Below are 23,745 nucleotides of genomic sequence, written 5' to 3' on the forward strand. Positions count from 1 at the left end.
TCAAACAACATCTGGTAAGCAGAGACAGCAGCAGAGCAAATGGAAAACAACAACACTGGATTCATCAACTGCACTGACCACGACAATGAAACTTTGTGTTGAAACAGGGAGCCAGTTGGCCAGCAACTGATGAATGGAGGATCTTGCCTCAAGGTTTGGACTGTAGGTCTGACTGCAAACAAGAGAGTCTCTTTAACAGAGCCTTTATTCTGTCAGACTGCTGCTCAGAGGACAGACACCATTGTAAGTGTTTCAGTTGATTTTCAAAAAAAAGGCAGGAAATGCATGATAACATAGATTTATACAGTAGTATTGTATTCACTTACCATAGGTTAGGAGAAGATCTTTCATCTCATACATTTTTTTATCTCAGTTTTTGTATGAAAAAGGAAGAAGTTCAATTTGTCAAATCTAATGGAAGCATATTGATACCGTCATACACTACGGGCCTATTTGGTAAATCAATACAAGAAAAATGAAAGCCATCAGGGACAGACATGAGCTGAAAATACAACCAGCCATTCCCTATAATTTAAACCTCTTTTTTACTGAGACTGAAATTTCTAAGTGGACTTTAATTCTCATTACTTTGCTTCCTGTTTCTGTCATAGTTTTCTATCAACAGATTGTATTCTGTAATTTGACAAAGTTTAGTTCAGCATCATGAGTGGAATTGCCAGGGACCACACTGAATGTGGGTTTTTTTGTATCCCTCACCTCCCATGCAGTGTTGTTCCACGAAAGCAACTCCCTGAGTTGTATTTCTCCAATTTTGGACACACCAAATGGACATCAGCCAGTAGAGCAGGACATTGAGTCTCATTCAAGTGGTCTATTTAAAACACAGCTAATAACGGTGATGATACAGACTAAGATCAGTTGTGTCCTCCGCCATCCAAACCTAAAGCAGTGTTAGAGCGGTGGCATTCCGTTTGAAAACTATATATCTGGCGATATGTCAGGAGAAAGTCATGGACAGTTTACCACTTTACCACAAGACTCCCAGTGATCCCATTCAGGATGAGGCTCTTAGAGTGCATTGTTGTAAAATTTAGAAATTTTAGAGTTTATTTCTTGGACAACCACAGTTCCAACTGACTTTAATGAAATTTCCTGAAAGCTCTCCCTAAAAACAGTGTCGCCCTTGTGTTGCAGTTTACTAAAGAAATTGTTACTTTTAGTTACAAAATAACATTTTGATAGGAATTCATCTAATATTCAGTGGAAGTAGTAAGATATGGTTTTTCAGTAAGGATTTAATGATATATTATAGAAATAATCATAGTGATGTGGCATTTTTTTACCTCGAAGGACTCCCTATCTCAAAGAATGTCAGTACATCTAAATGAACGCATGATTGATTCACCTCCCTGCTTCCAGTGGGCCCTTTCTCTGTGCCCCCATCTCTATTCATGCCTGTCAACAGCATGATGTAGCCACATGGGGCCAATGTGCTGACTCCAGCCCCTGACATACTCCTCACTCACGACCTTTGATCCCTCACAAAAGATGGTGTCTCCCTGGACAGAGAATTCCCTGGTGTTTGACGGCTGTGCAGCACAAAAAACCGCCTGGCCCTGTTGATACGGGCATTAATAGGGACAATGAGGGGACAGACTGGGAGGCCCCCGTGGAAAACAGCACTTCCTGTCGCTGGACGGGTATATTGGAAAATCACCAAATCTGTCCGAAACCGAGATTATACTGTTATGTTGAAAAGTTTACTTGGATAACATTACTAAAAATGTTATTGTAAAAAAGAGGATAGGAGGTAAAAAAGTTTTCATACATTTCAGACTTTGGTTATGTGTTATTAGATGGTTATAAAGTATTACTGGTACTAATAAAAAGGGAAAACTCACAAAAGCATGTTCAGTTGTCACAGATGTGTGCATGATTTTGCCGGGTTGGCTGTGAATGAAGTGATCAGTTGTTCAGTGTTTCCCTGCTATAATGTATCTGATGCTCCAACAATGTGAATTTCCCCAGTGTGGGACAAAGAAAGGTTTTTCTCTCATCTCAATTATTTCCAAAAAAATTTTTTGTTTGTTTTCGCAAACAACTGTTATATTGCTGACGTAGATTCTCAGACACTCAGGTCATGCTAATCATAAGAGCTCGAATAAGGGCAGCTGGACTTCTTGAAGACGTTTCACCTCTCATCTGAAAGGCTTCTTCAGTTCGGAGCTAGATGGTGGGGGGTATCAGCTTATAAGCAGACAGGGCCGTTACAGTCACAGTGTCACTGAACCCACTGACCAAAGTGCATGTCGTTAGAGTCATTATCAGCTCTGAACTGTCTACCTGCCCCACCATCGAGTTCAGAACTGAAGAAGCCTTTCGGAAGAGGGGTGAAACGTCCTTATTCAAGCTCTTATGACAAATGTTAGATTATTTCTGTGTGTGGGACCTTTCTTCATCTGAAGTCTAATATGGCGTACAACTGCTTCTCTATTGTATTACTTGCATCTCCAGTCTCGCAGAGGGACTCGGTGTCAAAAATATGCTTTTGAGACCTTTATTGTATTAAATCATATACAAATCGTTAGTTGCAAAGTTTTTAAACAGCGTGTGTTGCCTTGACAACTGACACACAAAGCCCCTGAAGCAGCACCCAGCAACTGTTTTCTTTATCAATGCATCTTACAGTTGTTTTCTTAATTGTGCGTTGATTGTTGAAAGCATAAAACCTTCGGAAACAAGCGAATGCGCTCACGTGTATTCCCCCGAATCACACAATATTTGAGTTGCTTTGTTATCTAAGACGTTGCTATCAGGGAATACTGGTAGAATAAATCACATCTGAGTCCCTGCAGCACAAAATCCCCAAAAATATCTTCTTAAATGACATAATAATTCAATTACATAATTGAATGAAAATGCCACAGGAGGCAAATCAGTCATTTTCACCTCTCAGATGGTGGAAGTCTGAACTGCTGATCTTCCAACCACTCTTTCTTCCTGAGCTACAGCTGGCCCAAATGTGAGTGGAAAAACCAAAAGGGATAAAATGGCTTCAAAGGAACTGCTTCTTTGTCTCAGGTTTCCAGCATGGGTTTTGACTGGTGTTCTGGTTTGACTTTATAAAGACCAGTGTAGGACATGCAGAGTTTTTGGAAGCACTGGCTTCAAAAAATATCTGTTCAAGAGAAGTGAAATTGGAAAAAGGTTAACTTATGTCATCAAATGCTTCGTCAGTGCATTTTTCACACTCATCGTTGTGGTCTTGTTAGTGAGATTCATTCATTCTGATCATTGAATTGGTGACAGTTCTGAAAAAAACTCCAACTTCAGTAGAAAGGAGGTCTCACGGAATACATACTTTTTGTCCACTCTGGTTTCACGTATCCCTCTCTATATCCACCTCCTCGTCCACGTATGGTCGCTTTTGGCTCTAAAACATTGACATGGCCACTGCTGAACACTGAACTCTGGGCTTCTCTACGGCAGCTCATAAACCAGTGGGTGATGACTTTCAGCATCTTTCATCTCCACAGTTACTGATTGTATGAACACAGTTCCAAGCACTCCACTTTCAGGCACTTCCACACAAGCTTCCTTTTTGAGAGGCAGTGAATACATCCATCTGTCATACATTTTTTTTCCTCTTAAAATCAAACTTAGGAGCTGTGAAACAATCCTTAGGTGCTTAAGTTATAATGACACAAGACTTGTACCAAGCGTACACCCTGCCATTCAATCTGGGATAATAATGATTTATGATTAATGAACAAAGACACATGTAAACACAACAGGCAACATCAAAGTCAGCAAAATGGTGTCAATATATGAGGTGAAATGTTGATACCAGTTCTTTTCTCTTAACCTGAAGTGACCGTTGTTGCTCGACATAAATGCCTGTTACTGCCGCCACTTTAAAAATGCTTTGTCTTCTAAAGTTAGAAAAATGGCTCTGATATTACCGTTGTTGTGAAGACTGTTTGACAGGGGTGAACCTCATGGTAACACCTGAGGAGGAAACAGCAGCAGCCTTTAGAGAACTTTTCAGCTTTGTCATACAGGTATCCAAAACTACTACTAATTACTTCTATACTAATTACGAGTTTGCAATATAACAATCCCTTTACTGTAACAAAATAACGAAAAGTATGACTGAAACATGCTTTACTATGTATTGCTTCCTAACAGAGAAGTCAGACTCCTTTTCTCATGACCCCAATATACCGTTTTTTCTTACTGGGTATTAGATGCAAATAAAAAAAAGAAGAAAGGTTAGGATCAGCCTGATATACCTAGCCAGTCGTTTCCCATTTAAAGTACAACATCTTGACAATTACAGAAAGAACAGCACGTCAGAAAACCAGTGGATAAATGAGTTTTGAACATCTGCTTTTGGACCGGGCTGTGCTCCGATCTGCGCATGCCCTCTGCGGTCCGTATGCAACACAGGGGGCTGTGGACTCAAAGAGAGAGTTAACGGGGATCCATGGAGCGGCATGTCACTGCACCAGTGTTTTCTGTCTCTTCTTGTTCACGATGCACTTTAGGATTTCAATAAGATGCGTGTGTGTTTCCAGATAACAAGTTTCCTCCTCGCTTTAAACTTTTACTGCCAGCCGCTGCGAGCTCAGGGTGAGTATGACTGTTTTTTTTTTAACTCCACAACTGTTTCTCATATGTCCATGTTGTTTGTGGCGGCTTTTTATTTAGCTCAAAATGCTGAATGGTACATAACTGAATCTTGAAGCTATACGTGTAGATTGAGACTAACTTGGTGATTTAGTGACAGTTGGCATCGTCGGCATGATAGCTCTCCCTCATAAGCAGGACTCTTGGCCAAACTTAATTCACACATCTTCCAATTTGATATTGCATCGCATCCTGGTGAACATGAACTCCTTACAGGCTATTCAGTGAGTCGCATTTTAAATAATTAAAGTTCTGTATTAAATTCGGGCCACTAAAAAGCCTCGGAATCAGTCCCCCCCGCCACCCCCATAAACCCAACGGGGTCTATTAGTTACATTGCTAACTACCGCCCACCACAGACCCGAGTTATTAAGATATTGCGTTTAATAATAGGCAAAAGCATTTTTTTGGGAAAGTGGGTATGTAATTGTATTAGGTCATTTGACTAGGGCAAAACTGAAAACGTATCTAGACATTTTGCTAAAGATTTCAGTGCCGTATTGTAGTTGAATACCTTTTGGCGAATGTCAAAGCGAGCGTAATTGTGTTTGTCCGTTATCGGGACGTGTGTTAGCATGATGACGCCAGGGGGACGCAACTTCTGGAGTTAGCATCCTGTGAAGCGTTTCAAGAGCTTCGAAGTTCTTGAAAGTTTGAAAGACAAATGGCGAACTTAACGAATGCTTTCCTCACTGGAGTCTCTGTCGGTGTGTGTGGCTGCCGGTTGAATATTATGGTGTGTTTGTTCGGTCCCTTGCCTGAGAAAAGGGGGAGAGGAAGGAAGGAAGCACAGCGGGCTGGAAAAAAGTAAAAGGGGACCGTGAAGGCGACACCAAGCGAATGAACGTTATCAGCAGTTTAACACGAAAACACACAGTCAACAAACAATTTTTCAAATAAAAGTGAATAATTCTTCAGATGAGCATCCACAAAATATCTAAAAGATGTATGCATTGATTGCACGTTAATAACGTAGTTGTATTTAGTGACATTTTTGTCCAGAAGACTCTCACTTATGGAATGTTGTTGAAGTTAAAGCTGTTATTTATAAGGCGGGTTATATTATTTTTACTTTTAAATGTGTGCCAAACAGCTTTCAATGCGAGGGAGAGTGCGAAGTATGGATTAGCACTGCCAGCTGTTTTGAATGGAATGAGTCACTTGTGCTGAAACTAAATCGAAAAATAAGCTTGATGAATTTATTAGGACCTGCTAAATCAGGCGGGACCGTGTACTGGTGCCGTAAAAGCAACTGGCCTTGAATTCGCTCTCACTTGTTAATTGCCTGAGTCAACGTGGAGCTGTTACTTTGCACTTTGTTGTTACATTTTTTAGCCGTTTGGCGCGACGTCCTCTCAGGAGACCTTCAGCCGTTATCACAGCTCCCCACGGTCCGTGCTGCGCAGCTCCGTGGCATTCCTCTGAGGGTTTTATCTGAAGGCAGGGTTAGAAACTGGTCTAACATGCTGGTGGGTCGGTCTTTGATGTTCAGCGCACATGGGTGCAGGATGTGGATTTGCTCGGGATAAATATCACTTTGTACAGTCCTTTTTTTTTCTTTCTCCCTGACACATCTGGAACATGAAAGGAACGAAACTCTCGAATCCTCATTTTGAGTGCACATTGTCTTCCAGAGGTTTTTAAAAAGCTAGAAATGCTCCCAAAACATTCACAGAACGCTTTTGGTGTGATGAATAACCCCATGTGGAAACCCCCCCCTCATTTTGGTGTAGAAATTCCATACATTTCTGTCCTCTTCACAGATTTGCAAAAACTTCTCCCCTTTGTTTCTTTCATGTACCGATTTGGTTATGAAGCCTAGCCGTGAGAGAATGCATCTGGAACCAATTTGAGTCTACAAAGCAAAAGGGGAACAGGGAGGGAGGGAAGTGTACGCAGCTCTTTGCTTTCCTTGTCCACTGCGAGCAGACATAGCCCTGAGTCCCACAATCCTAATTATAGTATGCTGAACACAGGATTAAAATGCAGCATATGGAACTGAACGTCTTGGCTGTTGCTCAGCAGAATGTTGAATCAACGCCGAAAGTTCACAGTTTTTTCGACCTTCAACCCATCGCCTGACGATCATTTGAACACGTCGTGACAGATGAGGTTGATGTGGTGAAAAAAGGAAAAGTAACAATTTAAAAAAAGGGATGAGTGGGAATTTTACGCTGATCTCTTAAAGCTGTTTTGGAAAGGGCATGCGAGTCATTTACTCTTATCGTGAAAGCTCGGCGTTGATTGTTCCAGCTTTGACTTAGACTGCTGACCCCACCGCGTTCCCCAGAGACTCCACGTTCAAAGCACTTTTGCTATCGACTGCAGCATCAGCAGTCCCCTCAGAGTTGAGGCTCACATTCAAGTAAACAGACATTTTCAGAGCAACAGGAAGGCTTTCTGTGTGTAGATTTGGTTGGAGACGCACCAGGTACTCACCAGGTTCTATCCTGACTTTGAAAGTATCGCAAACAGCGAGTTTCTTAACTTTTAAAATCGACTTCGGACTTTGGTCAAATCAGGGCAACTGGTCCTCCAATCACAAGAGGGACATCTGGTCAATTTAGTTGTGGCCACAGACTTTTCCAGTATTAACAAGATCCTTTAATGTGTTAATTTTTGTGATTTTTGTGAATCACATGTCTTGTTATTTTACAGCATACACCATATATTTGTCAGTATTACAGCATACGCTGATATTAGCAATCAACAACAAAAATTAAGCTTTAGCTTTAGCTGTCGGACAGATGGCCTCACATTTAACCCTGCGCCCTTTTGGTAGACTGAGGAGTTTGTGGTGGACTCAGTGACTGCAAGGTGCCCAGGTCCTGTGGCTGCAGAACAAGCCCAGATCATCAGCCCCCCACAGATGGTATGAGGTGTTTGTGCTGACATGCTGTGTTTGGTTTTCTCCAAACCTGCTGCTGTGCTTTACGACCAAATTATCTCCACTTTGGTCTCATCAGTCCAAACGACAGATCGTTCCAGAAGTCTTGTAAGCGTCTGGATGTCGCTCTTGTTTTTTTTTTGTTGCAGTTTCTCTGAGCATTACACGGTCAGACTTTGGGGTGGGACGTCCACTCCTGGGAAGATTGACAGCTGTCTAGGAAATGTTCCACTTTTGAATGATTTTTACTCAGTTCTGTAGAATGATGGACTCCAAATGGCCTTATAACCCTTCCCAGATTGGTGGGCAGCAACAATTGCATCTCATTGCTGATGTCTTTCCTCCTTGGCACTGTGTCAACAGGCACCTGAATGCTCCAGACCAGCAAACTGACAAAACGTCTGTTTTTTATAAAGGTGCTCACACTGACTGATGATCAGTTCATTAAATGCATTTGACCAGCAGCACCTGGCTGCTTCTCACCTTCTTAACCCTAATGCACGCAGCAACGATGGACTTCTAATGACACAGTGTGATATGTCGTGTGTTGCGGTCCATCTGAGCTTGCACTTACCTCATTTTATGACCCGGTAAGGACCTCACAGTTTTTATTGTGTTCATATAAAACCTTACAGATGAGAGAGGGTGCACTTTCTTTTGCAGTCAGTGACTTGCAGCGTCTGTGTCGCACCAGACCGCAGCTCCTGATATATTTCCAGTTCGGTCTTTACCGGAATGATGTTTTAACATCACAGTGTTCACCAGACTTCCCTGTTGCTCGCACCACATGGCTAATTAACATAAATGACACCAAGCAAATGGCCCTGCCATGGACTGACCCCTCCAGGGTGTATCTCTCGCCCATTGGCAGCTGGGATAGGCTCCAGCCCCCCTGCGACCCTGAACTGGATTAAGTGGGTATAGAAGATGGGCAAATGGCTCAGCAACATGTGAGAAAAGCTTGTTGGTATAGTGAGAATGGGACAAAAATCTACCTCTGGAAATGTTTAGAATACACTTAGTCGTTAACCGTCTTAGACACAACATGTAAACCACCTTTCTTCTATTGTGCAGAACGCGTTCACACAGCCACAGCAGCTCTGACTGATGAATGCAGGGACCCATCACATCTGTGGGTGTCCTGTGGTGTCTGGTTCCAAGACTTTATGTCCCGTGGTTTGCAGGGTGGGGCCTCTGTGGATTGGACTTGTGCCGGTGAATCCCAGGAATGCTCAATTGCATTGTGATCCGGGGAGGTTGATAGCCAGATTAACACGTAACACTCTCTGTCATCTTTCCTTCCTGAAAGATTATCATCTTTCCTGAGCAGGTTTTTTTTTCCGGTGAAATGAGACACAGTTTTCCTGTTGGAAGAAGCTGCTGCCATCTGGGAATATTGTATCAGCACTGCCTGCAGTTTATTTCACTGAACAGAATTCTAAAATGATAGTAGCTGAGAAGCATCTACTTGCATTTTGTTGTAGAAATCGTCCTGAAATGTTCGAATTTCTGTCAGTTTAGCAGTGAAGTAGCAGTGCGAAGTGTGTTGATGGCACAAGGACAGGCACAGAAATGAAATTCAAGAGATATTGAGACAGTAACCAGATGGTTACTTTCATTTGTGAAAGTGAGAAGCTGCCTTTTGCCTTAAAAGCTGGATGAAAGAAAAATATTCTATTTTTAGCAGCAGGTCTTTGTGCATTTGCTCAGAAGCACTTTTTAGTCATAGACAAGGGTTTGTTAGTAGCAAATGTCAAGAAAAAAAAAAGTCATTTATTTAAAAAAACTGATTTGTCAGGTTGTTAAAAACTGGATTCAGTTTTGACCCTTTAGTCACTTACTATAAATAACTAGTGATAGATAAAAGACTATTGGAATATAATTACATTTTCTGCTCATTTCCTGTAGGTTTTCTGCTAATCCCCTTATCATGCTCTGTTTAGTATATGCATGTCTGTGTTCACATTAAATTAAATGTTGAGAAACCAATGCTTTCCCAGAAGCTCTTGGAGCTGAAATTGAATCAAGCTCTAATTGTTTACAATCAAGCTCTATTTTCCTTTTAATATAATATGCCTCAGCTGAATATCTGTTGACTTGGCTGGGCTGTGAGTCACAGAGGACATATTCCAACCACAGGGAATGTTGTGTGTCACTTAATGGTTTCAGAGATGGACGCGTAAAAATTAAAGGGTAATTACGCCCTAAAATTCACCTACTAGTCCCCAGTTTTTTTCCAGGTTTTCCCACGGAATGGGATCTGGTGGAGGTTTGGCCGTTATATTGTAACAACATAGCAAGTGAACAGTATTTTCTGCTGCTGGATCGAACGTATTTCAGATGCGATCTGATTCCATTATTCCTTTAGTGAAATAAAATGAACATCTGTGGGCAGTGATTTTGTTTGCAGGAATGGTATTTGTTGTACTTTTGATATTAGAAGCCGACCACAATAACTGCCCTAAAACTTTGATACGCCAGAGCTGGTGTGCGTGTTTGTGGAAGAACTACCAGAACCTCTTGAGGCTCCGCTGATTGATGTTAGAGCAACACAGAGCAGTCTGAACAAGACTGCTCCACATAGTGGACGGATGTCGTTGTTTGTTTTCTTAGCCTCTCTTTTTTCTCTGCCATCCCTTCATTCAGCACTCAGCCCGCTTCTGTCTCGACTTGTTGTCAGCCTCAGTTTATTCGTGCAGAGTAGCAGCTGTTTGCCAGCAACAAACTGCTTTACATCCACACGTGCTCTGTTCACCCCGCCAGTTCAGGGGGTGACCGTCTGGGGTGACTGTGGCTCGGCTGGTGGAGTGATCGGCTTCCTTCTGGAGGGCTGGCAGCGGGGGCCTCGCAGGTTCAAACTTTTCATCCACACTATAAAGGAGTTGATCTGGTTAAATCAACTGTGCCGCTGGCAAAGCTGTCGCAGCTTCGCCGTTGTGCCACTTACTTAATAACTCTTACTTTGATGCCACATAGGTGATTGTATTCATGATATGAGCATAGAGAACACTGAATTGTCATTAATTACATGGAGACGTGCACACAGGCAGTAGATTAAGATTTTAACATTAATCACTAAATGTTGGTGCTTCTCCAGTTGGTGGTGCTGTGGATACTTTAATTATTATGCAGCAGACTGAAATGTTGTGGAAATGTTTGTTTTTCCATTGTGTGTGCCTGTCACACACACACACACACACACACACACACACACACACCCCTCCCCCTTCCCTTCTCTCCTAATTTTCCTTGCTCCACATGGCCATATGTGGCTCATTATGTCATTTCCCATTACACACACACAGGATACAGTGTCAGGTCTACATCCTCTTTGATTCTTCTAATTGAATATGAAATGAGGGGGCAGTACCCAGTCCACTACACGCGCGCGCGTGTGTGTGTGTGTGTGTGTGTGTCAGTGTTGGACATCTGCTCGTACTGTAATGAGATCCAGGTGCAGCAGAGCTTTCATGAATGCGTGGCTGATGTGTATCGCCACATGTTCCCGCGGCTGGATTGATCACTCATTTGGATCGATCACACAAATGCATTTGGAGCCTTTGCTAACTTTTTAAAAAAGTTTATTGTGTTCTATCTGATATATTATCTTTATAATATACAATAAATTGCACGAGTATCATCTAACCACCTATAGCTGGTTAGATAGTCTTCTGCAATGAGTCTGAAGCACGTCTTCTGACTACATTTACATCACACGGAACACTATAAATCTGCGAGATTTAACATCCAAGTGATGAAAGAAAAATGGACATAAAAAAATGAACAACTGACACAAACACACACTGTTGTCGAAATAAAAGATGTACACATATTGAGGAGTTCAGGCATCGTATCTGCACACAAATGGACGGCACCAAATGCAGGTGTGAACACTCACAGGTGGTCGAGAGCATTTTTCACCACATTTTTTATCCCAGTTTTCTGTAGAAGTTGCCCTCACAGCTCATCCTCTGTAACATCTGCCCAGGACAGTGAGCACAGAAGTTGTGAGTTCAGTGCCAGAGTCTGTCCGGTCAGTCCTGTGAGTGATCTTTTGAGCAAGGAAGATCAGAAGCGCCGCTGTCAATGCTGCACACCCCTCAGTCTTAAACACAAGGTGGAATGTTGCATTGGAGGACACACAGCTCGTGGATTTATTACAGACGGTAAAATTGATGTTTATTGTTTACATATTTTCTATTTTTTTGTTCCATCAGAGTGGTTCAGTGTTGAAGCTGCAGAGAGTTTAAAATCTTTGGTTTGTGTGTCTTCAGCGAGCTGAGCCGTAGTGAGAAACAGCTGTAAACGCAGCACCAGAACTCCACATCTGTCCCGTCGTCCAGTCTGCATTTCACCAGTCTATGCCCCAAAGGTGTAGTGAGCTGCACATTGTTCTGTTTGGAAGAAAACACGCCACAGAATGAAATATCAAACTTTGTAATAAGCCAGGAAGATGTCACAACCAACACACACAAGCCATAGATGTGTCAGAGGCCTTCGACTTGTCGTTTAATGTGGGCAGACATCTTTTCTCATGTTTCTCTTCAGAGACTGGTTCAGCATGACAACTGCAGAGAGTTAAAAAGCTTTGCTTTGTGTTTCTCTGCTCAGCAGAGGTGCACTGACCCTGAGCATCACTAATCGGTAGTTTTATTCTCCCTTTTACTTCCCTGTTGTCACATCTGGTACACGAGTGTGTAAGATGAACATTGTTAGCATAACAAGGTTGTCGTTGCTTCAAAATAACTCAACGTTTTGCTGGAATTTGAGCATGTGATAATCTGACAGCTTAATGGGGCCGTGAAAGTCTCACATCTCTGTGACACAAAACTCTGACTTTAATTGCTTTACAAAGTCAGGAATGCCTCGAATTCCATGTCTGAGAAGAGCTTACTTCGTGCAATTAATCACCCAAAAGTGTCTGGACTTTGTTGCGTCTTCTGTTGAAAGTGAAGCATGGATGTAAACTGCGGATTTATTTTTATGTCTGAGAGCAAAAATGACACACATACAGTAACATAAACAAGATTAATAGACATTGATATATTGTCATGAGCGCCTGAAGGTTTTTGCATGGTTTAGCTAAATGAGCCAAACAGAAAAAAAACAACTCAATTACACTTGTTAAACTAAGACAAAGTCATTTGTATGACTTTATCTTGCCTAAGGACCCCTACTGGAGGTAGTACCTTTCATGCAGGAGATTTGAACCCAGGTTGCCCTGAAAGGTGGCAATAGTACCACTACACTATCCAGTCCTAACTGAATAGGCATATTAATGGATGAAGTGGTCCCAGTAGAGTGCCTGTGTAGAACTCATAGCCACATTACAGCACCTATGAGCTAACAGAGCTATAGTACACGTTCGTTCATTCATTCTTCTTAAAGTATTGGTGAGATAAAGACAGATAATGTCTTATTTAGAGGCTGCATCGTCCCTGCCCCATTAACTCCGTTATATGGATATACACCGATCGCGAGTTTTCTAAATAGCTTTCGAAAGGACGCTGACTTTCGCCAAACTGTTCTCGTTGAGTACATAAACGTATTTCATGCCAGAACTAAGGTCTAGGTTTGAAAATACCGGAGTTGCCCTTTAAAGGCCACCTTGTATGTATTGTACTTTCTAATGCAGATAACAAACGAAGTCTGAATGAAGCCGCCAGAAGTATGTATGAAAAAGCGTCTTGATGACTGAATGCAGGCACAATAACAGACTGATTAAGCCATCGCTGCAAGACATCCGATATGAAAGAGCTCCAGTTTTTGTCGACTTCATCACTGGAAATTCTCACTCACACTGAGGATTCTGCCAGACGTTCATGGATCAGTATCAGGAAGTGTAAGCTTCCTTCAACATCGTGTCACCAAATGGCACCACATTTTCTCTCCCGTCGATCTGTGGGGCAGGAATATCTGTCACATCTGATCAGTAATACGCAAACAAATTCCAAATAGTTTATCAAGAGTTTCTAATAACTATTAAGGCCACTTTTTTTTTTTAAGCCATTCGTTTCGGCTGAAGTCGTCTGTGCTGGAAAATGTTTGTGTTGAGAAAATGCTGATTTTTATCCGCTTCATTCAGAAAACGAGCAAACGACAGCGTTCTAAAGCAGGAAAAGAAACAACTTCACTTTTGGGGTTTTTTTTTGGTTTCTAAATGCCAAGCTCCATATGGAAAATGTCAATTAATCAATGCACAGGAAGTGACCCCCGGCCTTCATCCGTTAAGCTCTCCCCTCAGTGTCTGCAGCGGCTAAATGAACGCAGCTCTGCTCTGCAGCTGTTTGACTGCACGCTCGCACCAGTTGCATTTGCTCAAACACCAAACATTTTGGTGTGTTGTTCATCAATGAGACATTTTTCTGCTGCTCTTTGCAAAAAGAAGGGGATTTGATTATTCTTCCTTTCTCCTCATAATGTAAATGACTTCTGTTAGAATCAGGCAACAGAGCAGGATGGTCCCCATCTGAAGGGTTTGTCAGCCTGGGCAACATTTGGAAACCCTCTTATTGCCTTCGATATGCTCATCGATGGGCGAATATATCAGAAAAAGAGCCGCATGCATAGTGCATACTTTACTGCATAATAAGAAGCCCTGTATGAGTGTCTGTGTGTATGCTGAGTAATTGAGAAATACGATCAGTTACATGCACAGCTGAGCTGAGCTAGTTACAGCTCGACCTGGCCATTTATCTGAGTACTGTAACAGTTTACATGCTCGGGAGCGGCATCGAGGGTCTGATGCTGCTACAGAATGTGGAGGCTGAGCTGTTGTGTGTGAACTGTTACAACACTGATGTTGCTGTGAGTTTGACTGTTTTGCGAAGTCGAAACCGAAGCGGTTCTGCCTGTCTTCCTCTGTCTGGAGTTGTTCTGGCATGGTGGTCTCTGTCACAGCAAACACAGAGTAGCCCATCTGTAGGAGCAGACTGCTCAGACGCTGAGTTCCATTGCCGTGTTTTGTGCTTTCATTACTTTGAAAGCTTGTTGTAAGCTGTGTGGTCAACGCCGACATGTTTGGGAGGGCTTTTTAACGCTGACGGGGCCGTGTCAGCACGCAGGAATTTACAGTCTGACCCACACTCTGTCAAATTGTTTTACTCTATCATGTACAAATCAAACATTTGAGGTGGGAACATTTTGGAAGTGTTGAGTTGACGGGGACGGAGCCATTGGTGTGTTTGTGCACGAGTCCAGCTCACGCCTGATGGAACAGAATCTCTGCTGGAGTTTGAAAGGACGTTTGGAGTCAGTGCTTTAAATGAACCTTTACCCGAACAATGATAGAAGTACACGTTTTGTTCCATGTCATGTACTGATCTGCTTCTAGAAAGTATAAAGTCACTGCACACACACATATATTGGGATTTAAGGTCATGCCAAATGTAGTCGTTTCCTAGCTCGTGTTCCTTTGATTCCTCCCAGCGCTTTTAGTTTTATTTAGTAAAGTTTAACACTGTCCTCTGCCTGTTTGCCTCTGGAGCCTGAGCCTGCTTTTGGGTCCTCTCCAACACAACTCTGTGACAGTTGTTTTAAATCTCATACGGACTGTAAACCGAAAAACAAAGACAAACAGAAAGCGCATTAAACAACACACGTGACTTGATAGCGTAAAACAACAGTATTTCCTCGGTCTTCTGGTAAAAACACCAGTGCTGCTTTTAATTAGTTTGACTGTGCTTAGAATGCTTTAAACCTGATAGCGAAACAGAAGTTTGAGCTGTAAATTCTGTATATTTGATACGTTTGCTGTAGTTTGGGGCTTTTTTCTGTCTCTGGTTGGTACTATAATTGTATTAAATAATGAATGACACTAAATGCCTTTTTTAACCTTAAAGGGCCTTAAGCAAATTGTGAAACCCGCAGTTGGACTTTGTGAATAAGCCCTAAGCTGTAGTGCTTTGCCCACTCCGTCCTTCCATGCAAACATACACACAGGAAACTGGCTGGCAGGAAACCCAGACTAATGTTACATTTTAATAGAAGGGTCGGTGCTGAAATTCCTCTACTTATCGTCCCAGCAGCTGGCCTCTGAGCATGGCTGCTATTTCCAGATTGTTTGTCTTAGCTAAAATCTGGCTTTTTCTTTTTTTTTCCAGTCCATTTAAAGTGCAGTGGCTCTGATGACTGGCAATACTGACCATAGGAAAGCTTTCTATTGTTGTCCAGCTGGGCTGTTAACACACACGACTCATATAAGGACAATCATTTATGCTCAAGGATTCCCTTCACAGATGCATGTATATTTCACTGTGCACTTTAGTCCAAAGCAGAGAGGAAGAAAACCAGTCCAGTTGGAAGAAATGGTCTGGATTTATGTAGCACAGATGAGAACATGCACGTAAACAGAGATGGGTGTGTGATTGTCATGGTTTGAAGATTTAAATGCATTCTCAGCTGAAAAGAGAAAAAACAACAATGCTAATGTGATTTGCAGGTGGGGCTTGTCGCCTGCTGCCCTGTGAGTGATAGCCTCTCTCGGGGTTGTTAACCCCCACCGCATCGTTTTGTTTTCCTCTACCATCACACACACACACACACACACACACACACACACACACACACACACACACACACACACACACACACACACGTGTTCTCAGTAACCCCCACAGATGGGCCACATGTTCTGCCTGGAGAGGTCTCAGACCTCATGCTGGTGCGTCTCTTATCTGTGGGATTAGGTTGTGTTTTCAAAGGTGTTTGATTTGCTCGGGTTTCAGAAACTCAGCCCAGATGTGGCAAAGGTGGCATTTCTGCCATCATTTGACAGATGTTTTCTGTCACTTTGAGGCAGGATAGGGCTCCTTCGTGTAGAAACGACGCGACCATCACAGAGACAGCCAGGAAATTGGTTTGAAATATGCAAAGTCATATCTGGTTCACTACTCCCTGATGAGTAAATGCCCCAGTTAGTTCTCTGTAAAGCGTAGTATGAGCAGCGCAGTTGATTAATGTGTTTGTCTGAATGAAGCGCTTTGGCCATGCTGTCCTTCATTCCAGCCACTGTGAGCGGAACAGTTTGGCTGACAGGAGAGTTCTTGTTCCTGTTGTGCGTATGCTGAGCCAGAATGGGGCCAGTGCTCATTAGCAGCCAGCCAGGGGCCTCATACTGCACATGTCTGAATGGCCTCCATCATCCCTTCCCCTCCCTCCAGTTATTATGTCACCTGCCATTGTTTGAAAAAGTTCAGCATGTGTGTGTCCGTGTGCGGGACAGAGCGGGAGCCCATTTGTTCTTTGTTCTTTCAGGTCAAAGCACAGGCAATGGGCCATAAAAAATAACACAATGTAGATTAAACATATCAAAAGAAATATAATATCGCACTAATTTAGATATTTTACAAGCTGGGGAGGAGACAAATAGACAATCCGTCCACTCAGCAAGTGCAATAACTTTCACTTTGTTATATCTCCATGACGACATCCCATTAGAGGCATGCTCTGTGCTCTTTACATCACATGGCACATTTGATACTATTACCAAACAGACATATGCACCCACACAGTCAAAGTCTGGTTGTCCTCATAGACGAAAAGATGAATGTAACAGACCCACAGAAGGGATCCAGAAACACCGGCGTCAGGCAGCTGGAGACATAGCAGTGGAAGCCTCACAGACACACACTTGAATGCTTTAATAAACAAACTGATAAGAGCGTGTTGTGGTTTTCATCAGCCCGCATCAGACCTGTCAAGTGGACACTCTTCTCTTTTAAGTTTCATAATGGCTGCCAGCAATGATCAGACGGAGGCTGCTGGCTGGCTGATGTGGGTACGAGGGGCTGGAAGAGAAAGCTCCAAATAAGGACAGGACCACAGCAGACCTTACGGCCCCCTCCTCAGTATCTTCTCTGACTGATAATCTTTTAAACTGAACTGACAACAATTTCAGGTTCTTTCATTTCAACCTAAATAGATGTCTCCATAACAATACCATTACTTTATGGCTGCCTCCACTAAATCAACATACTGTAAAGAAGATCAAAGCAAGTTGAGGCTGTACCGCGCTGACTTTCAGTGGAGCGTATAATCTGTCATATCTATCAAAACAGTTTCTGATGTCGGGTGTGCAGTCGGCTGGGCGACGTGGACAGAAAATCGTATTTCATTCTTCTTTAAGCTGAACGGTTACATATCCCCGCATGTTCTTCGAGGTGGGCTAAAAGTGCTGTCTTTAAAAAACTTTAGACGACCACAATGAAATGGAAAGTTCCTTCAGTGTTTGGACATGTGTTGGAATAACACAATAATAAGGGATATAGAATCGGATCCAACATGCCAGATTTGGACATCCTTGGCCCTAATACTTGCATAAAAAAGAACAATCAAATTTGATTAATTTCTTCAACCAGCTCAGCTTCTTTATAGTGGGAATTTATTATGTAACTGATTAATTTTCCTGCAACTGGTTTATAAAATGCCTCCGTATGTCTCATAAGTTAACATACTGCTCAGACCAAGAGGTAAACCGTCTTCAAACCCATTAAGCTGTCCGCTCGTCATGGTGAATAAACTGATCTGGAACATCTCACCAAAGGCACTCTTTATTTTCAGAGCTCCGAATTAGACAGTTGCAGTCGAATTTTCTTAAGTGTTGGTTCCAGGTGTCAGGCGTATGCAAGGGATTTTACAAAGTCTGTGGTATCTCCAGACAGAACGGCAGGAAGTCCTTGAGTGTTGGCTGGATATAGACGCTGCAAGTTTGAAAAATCAAACGATACGTTAGCTGCTGGAAGCCTGATTGAGACGAATCTTTTACCAAACTTGTGGGGATCAGCTTGGAACGTCAGAGAGAATGGATATCCTGCTACCCCACACACTGGAGTGCATGGGTTCAGTCAAATAGTCCAAAAAATGACCTCCTATGGTCTTTTACAAAGTTATTTTTCTTGACCTCATTGGACAACATCATAGGGTTAAGGAAAGATGGCCAAAGAGTCTTAAGGGGTTAGGAACCACGGTGCCATGAGAATTTTATCACACTTACACTAAGCAGTTATGTGGGTCTGCAGCAGTGTGCATGTGCATGTGCATGTGCTGGCCATGTTAATGACCAAATATATGATGTACTGTAGGCCCAAGTGTCCCAAGCTTTTTTCCTGAACGCACCCTCTATCCTCCCCGCTGTGGACGCATGTTTGCACACAAGCAAAGAACATAATTGTCTCCCAAACTTGTCCGACACCCCGTTCCAGAACTTTTGCTTTGATAAAGAAAAAAAAAGTAGGTGCCGTGTATTGTCAGTGGCGTGTAAATATAGACACAGCGGTTGAGAAATGCCTGTGTGTAGCGGGATGCTAATTAGCCTTTACCTTAACTATATATATGTATAACTGGCCCGCCTCGTACAAAGGATTGGGGACTGGTGTTTTTTCATTTCAGCTGGAGGACAAAAAAGCCCTCCACCAGCCCTCCACCAGCACTCCATCCGCACTGAAACTACAGCTGTTCAATAAATATTCCACAAAAAGTGTTTTTTGATACTTAGTCTAATGCAGTGTTACACAGTGGTAATTTGACATATGTATCATATTAGTATCAGAGATAATCTGGGAAAACAATATAGTGAAATATAGTGCTGTCACAGGCTGCTCACAGTTATTACGACAGGATGAAAACAATCCTGCCTCAGTGTGACATTTGTGGCCACCAAGAATTGCCAGACAGAATTTGTTCCTTTCCTATATAAGAAATGGCCCAGTTCTCCTTAGCAGATAGTAAAGTAAGCATTTAAGCTCCTTTCGGTGGTTTAAAGACATTTTGAACAACTCTTATTATAGCTGCTGCTAAGAAGCTTTCAGGTCATTTGGTTTCCTAAGGTATCTATCGAGTGAAAAAGACTATTCAGTCCAGCTTTGCATCACCATCTTGAGGTACTACGAAGTCAACACACAAGGAAGCACAAGCAGTTTGTTGACAGCAAACTGAGCCAAGTCAGTTACTGGAAGCCTGGGCAGGGCTGTGGTTTGAAGCTCTGCTGCCAGCCAACACCCACCATCTGTGTTATTTCTCCTGCCTACCAGCTATTAGACATGTAGCTGTTATCCATATGGATGGTATAAATGGCACCTTTTAACTCTGAATGTGCAGAATGGTTCTTCCTCCAGGTGTCATCTGTGGGAAGAGAGAGTGGTTCATGCAGGCCAAAATATCTCAATCCAAGAAGGACACAAGCATACAAGCTTTGCTGTAGTACTAGACGTTTCTGGCCAGAGCAGATAAAGTTACAGCAGTCTAAATTAGATATATGGTGCAGTCTTTTTTCTTTCAGGAGAAACCCAGTTTTTACACTCAAATCAATATTTTTGTGTCAGTCACACAGATTTAAATGAATGTTCATGCTCTGACAGTGATTGCACTGCTAACTGGGTGCTTCTGTGTCCACAGATCCCTCCTGTTGCCAACATGCTGCCCAGTTGCCAACTTGCAAAGAAGCTTGTGACCAGGTATGAGCTTATATGCATGCACACCCAAGCACACGTGCTCACAAACTCAATCCATTACACTTAGCCTGTGAATAGAGGTTTCTGAAGGGGTGCTGTAGAAAGTCTTTTTTTGTCTAAAGGGCCTTTGAAGTGAAGAATAAAAGTTGTGTCGGCAGTTTCAGCAGGTAGCAGGTGACACACGGCTCTCAGTGCCGCTCTCTCTGTAGCCCTCAAGTCCTTTCTTTACTGAAGAAAACTATAGGAAATGTGAAAGAGGCTCGTCTCTGGAAGAGAAAAGGTGAAGATCTCAAACCTTCTAAACCTTCTCCCGGGTTGAGGGAGAGAAAGGGGGGAGGGACCTAATACAAAACCTATTTTGCTCTTATTGGCTGACGTCTGTGTTTCGAAAAAGAGAGCAGAAAAAACTTTGAAAGATGAAGATTAACACAACAGAGAAAAGAGAAAACACACAGTCGGGGTCTTGATTAGACCCGGGAGTGTTGCTGTTTGCTGGGGTCTTGAGTGTGAGTGTGTGTTGGTTGTATTGTTTTGACGTGGGAGGTGAATGTCAGACAAATGAAGCTGCCTTGTGGCTGGTTTTACCTAGAAAATCAGCAGCTCTCCAATTAGTCTTATTACAAATAGATATCTGAAATATTTTTATTTTAATAAATTAACCAGAAGACCTTAAAGATCTTAAATTCCTTCGTCATTTCCTTTTGGTTTGGTACGTTTTGCGCTGTGAAAGGGAAATGAAAGTAAGTATGAAAGTCTCAATCAGTCGAGCACCTGGCCACACAGGTATTTGTCTCTATGTCTTGGTATGGAGTTGAATATTATTTTAGTGTTTTCAGAACTTGGCACAGTTATGTATCTTCATGTCTTCGAAGATTAGAGGAGCTTCTAACTACCGGATAATTGGTTTTGCATAAAATAGAAAAAAATAGCATAATATTTCGCACAGATAGTCAGAGACATCTTAAATCCTAAGCTAACAATCGGCAGTCGGGCAGGTTTGAAGTGTCGGTGCATGTCTCTCTCTTTTGTGTTTTCAGTATATTACACGCTGTCAGCATTGGCAGATTCTGTTGAGTTTTTTTAAGCCAGTCGGACATGTTGAATCAGCGTAAGGTCTGTTGGTTCAGCTGACTGTTCAGCTTAACAAATGAGTGCACATAAAGAGACAGAGCGAATGGCTAACTTAACATGTCACACAATCTCTGCGTAACCTTTTTCTTAATTTATCAAAATCAAGTAACACTTTTCAAAATATCAAGGCCATGTGATGGTCACAGGATATATAGATGGTCATTATTCAAGCTAACCACTATAGAATATTATAATTACATTATGTAATTATATTATATTGGAATGTAATGCACTGTCACTGTAGCATAATAGCAGCAAGCTGCAGTAACTCTCATCATAATGTGTTTTTTTTTATGTTGTGTCTTTGCACCATGCTTTTGAACATTTATTTTTGAGGGATTTTTTGTTTCTACACTGGTTTAAAAGCTTGGCAACTTGAGTGGTTGCTTCTTGTACTTCTGACTTTTTTCAGCATCTTTTATGAGAAAATCCCATGCCAACAGTTGGTTACAATCAGGAACAACTGATTGAGCTTTACAAAAGCCAAAAAAACACCAACTAAACCTTAATAAGTTGAAAAGAGACACTATGGATGTGTGTAGGACAGAAAATCTTCCTTTTATCCTCATGGGTCTTGTGAGATTACTAGAAAATGAAATGGAAGAACGAGGAGCCATCGGAGGAATATCGAGAATGCAGTATTGTGTGTTTCCCTGAGACAAGACTGCAGGAGTACCGGACCCCAATGCTTTCAGACAATATGCTCAGACAGTGTCTCAGCAAAGGTGGATATTTCAGTGGTGTGTCAGTGCTTGTCAACAACGGATGGTGTAATCCTGGACATGTCACTGTAAAGGAGAGGATCTGTGTTTGAGACATTTAACTGTTTGCTGTACGTATTCGTTTATATTATTTATTGAGAGACTTCACCTTTGTTCTTTAAGTATAGTATAATCTTACCCTGCTCTACTGCAGAAACTGTCTCTGATGTCATCAGCTCAGTTGTTCCCAGCTTACAATCGCAACACTCGATCTGTGGAGATTTCAGTCACAACTCCCTCGTAGCATAAAGCATTCGATTTATTTAGTTCCTCCTGTGCATCCACAGTTCAGCAGCAACCTGTGATCACAAAGACTAAAAAGATGGTCTAAGGAAGCTGAAGAAACCATAAAGGGATCCTCTGAGGCAACACACTGGAATGCACTCTGCGAGGCACATGAAGAAGACAATGCCATGAGTGAGTGTGTGAAAGGCTGTATCAACTTCTCTGTGGAGACTTATCATTCCCACAAGGATGGCATAAGCCCTCGATCACCAGTGACCTGAAAAAGCTGATGAACACGAAGAAGCAAGCTCCAGGGACGTTAGGGAGTTACTGTGGCGTGTACAGAAACAATTGAAAAAGAAGAGAAGATAGACCAAGGACATGTACAGAAAGAAGATGGAAAGCAAACTCCAGGGGAAAAAGCATCAAGGATGTTTGGTCAGGGATAAATAAGATTACATGCTTTGAGGTTGATCAGACTGATAGAGCTCTTGGCAGAGCCAATAACCTGGACATCTCTTTTCATGGTTTCTTTTTGGAACAACGCACAGTAATATATTGCTGCAATAAAAAACATTGCAAAACATCAGTCCTGCCCATAGCAGTAACTCTTTGCTATGACTTTTTTGCAATGACTAATGACTTATAAATATTATGATAAATTTCCCATTTCGGTATTAATAACGTATTATTCAATTTAGATCAAATTTTTCAACCTTCCGGTTTACAAACTACTGTTCCCCCTTTCACTGGTGAGTTACAGCTTCTTGCACAGTTGAATATTGTTCTTGAATGGCTGTTGGAAGTCATCGTTGTAGTGTATTCATGCGCTGTTTTGTTTACACAGACAGCAGGAGGCCTCTCGTTGCCTCTGCTTTCCCTCGTTGGCAAAGCTGAATCAAACAACAGCAAAAGTTACTCACTTTTAAGTTGGGTCGAAGTGTAAATTGCCCTTTTTTTCGCCCTGCACATCTGTCCAAAACATGCCAGATATACAGAGCAAATGCATAACCTTCTTTGAGGTTAAATGATGTGCTGATTGTATGGTGTTGTCTGTCTTAAACAGGGATGCACATGCAAGTGCAGCCCTCCTTCTGAAATTGTAATATGTTCTCTGTCTTTCCCACTCTCATTCTTCCTTGAGACTTCTTCTTTTTTTTTTGCTTTGTTTTGGTCATATATCTTCTCCAGTTTGTCTCTCTTTAGCTGTCCTTCAGTCCCAGTGAAAACTTCCCTGCATGCTTTCCTTCCTCCTGTCATTAGTGTTTTTTTTTTTACATTTATATTCAAACTTGGGCATCGGTTCTAGGAAAATCCATTTCTGTCTTTACGTGCTGGTTGATATCAGTGTATTGATTTCCATCAGCAAATGCTTTTGTCCAAAGTGCCCTCAGTTACTAAAAGTCTAAATGACCTTTCTTTGCCTTTCGTTTGCTCATCAGTGTGGAAGAATGTCACTTGATTCTTAAACTTCTGTGGTTGTTTTTAAATGTTAGAACAGAAGAGAAAGATGATCAGAAAGAGTGAAGCCAAGAAATCCATAAGTCTTGAGTATTTTCTTCCAAGTACCACAGAATGTGTTCCGCAGCTTGACATACTTTCATACATCTGAGCAGATCTTACTGTGGAACCAGCTGTTTTC

At 42.0% G+C, this 23,745-nt stretch overlaps 1 protein-coding gene across 1 annotated transcript in view; it reads left to right on the top strand.

Annotated features, from left to right (window-relative positions):
- The first annotated feature begins 4,392 nt into the window (after positions 1-4,392).
- The window catches only part of reck (reversion-inducing-cysteine-rich protein with kazal motifs), a 59,025-nt gene continuing 39,672 nt past the window's right edge, over positions 4,393-23,745 (top strand). Inside the window, exons 1-2 of the mRNA XM_072378134.1 lie at positions 4,393-4,593; positions 19,931-19,989. Coding sequence (XP_072234235.1) covers positions 4,521-4,593; positions 19,931-19,989 — 132 coding nt within the window. The 5' untranslated portion in view covers positions 4,393-4,520. The remainder of the gene's footprint in view (positions 4,594-19,930; positions 19,990-23,745) is intronic.

This window comes from Leuresthes tenuis, unplaced genomic scaffold (assembly GCF_036924035.1).
Source record: "Leuresthes tenuis unplaced genomic scaffold, fLeuTen1.0.hap1 SCAF_24, whole genome shotgun sequence".
Taxonomy (NCBI): domain Eukaryota; kingdom Metazoa; phylum Chordata; class Actinopteri; order Atheriniformes; family Atherinopsidae; genus Leuresthes; species Leuresthes tenuis.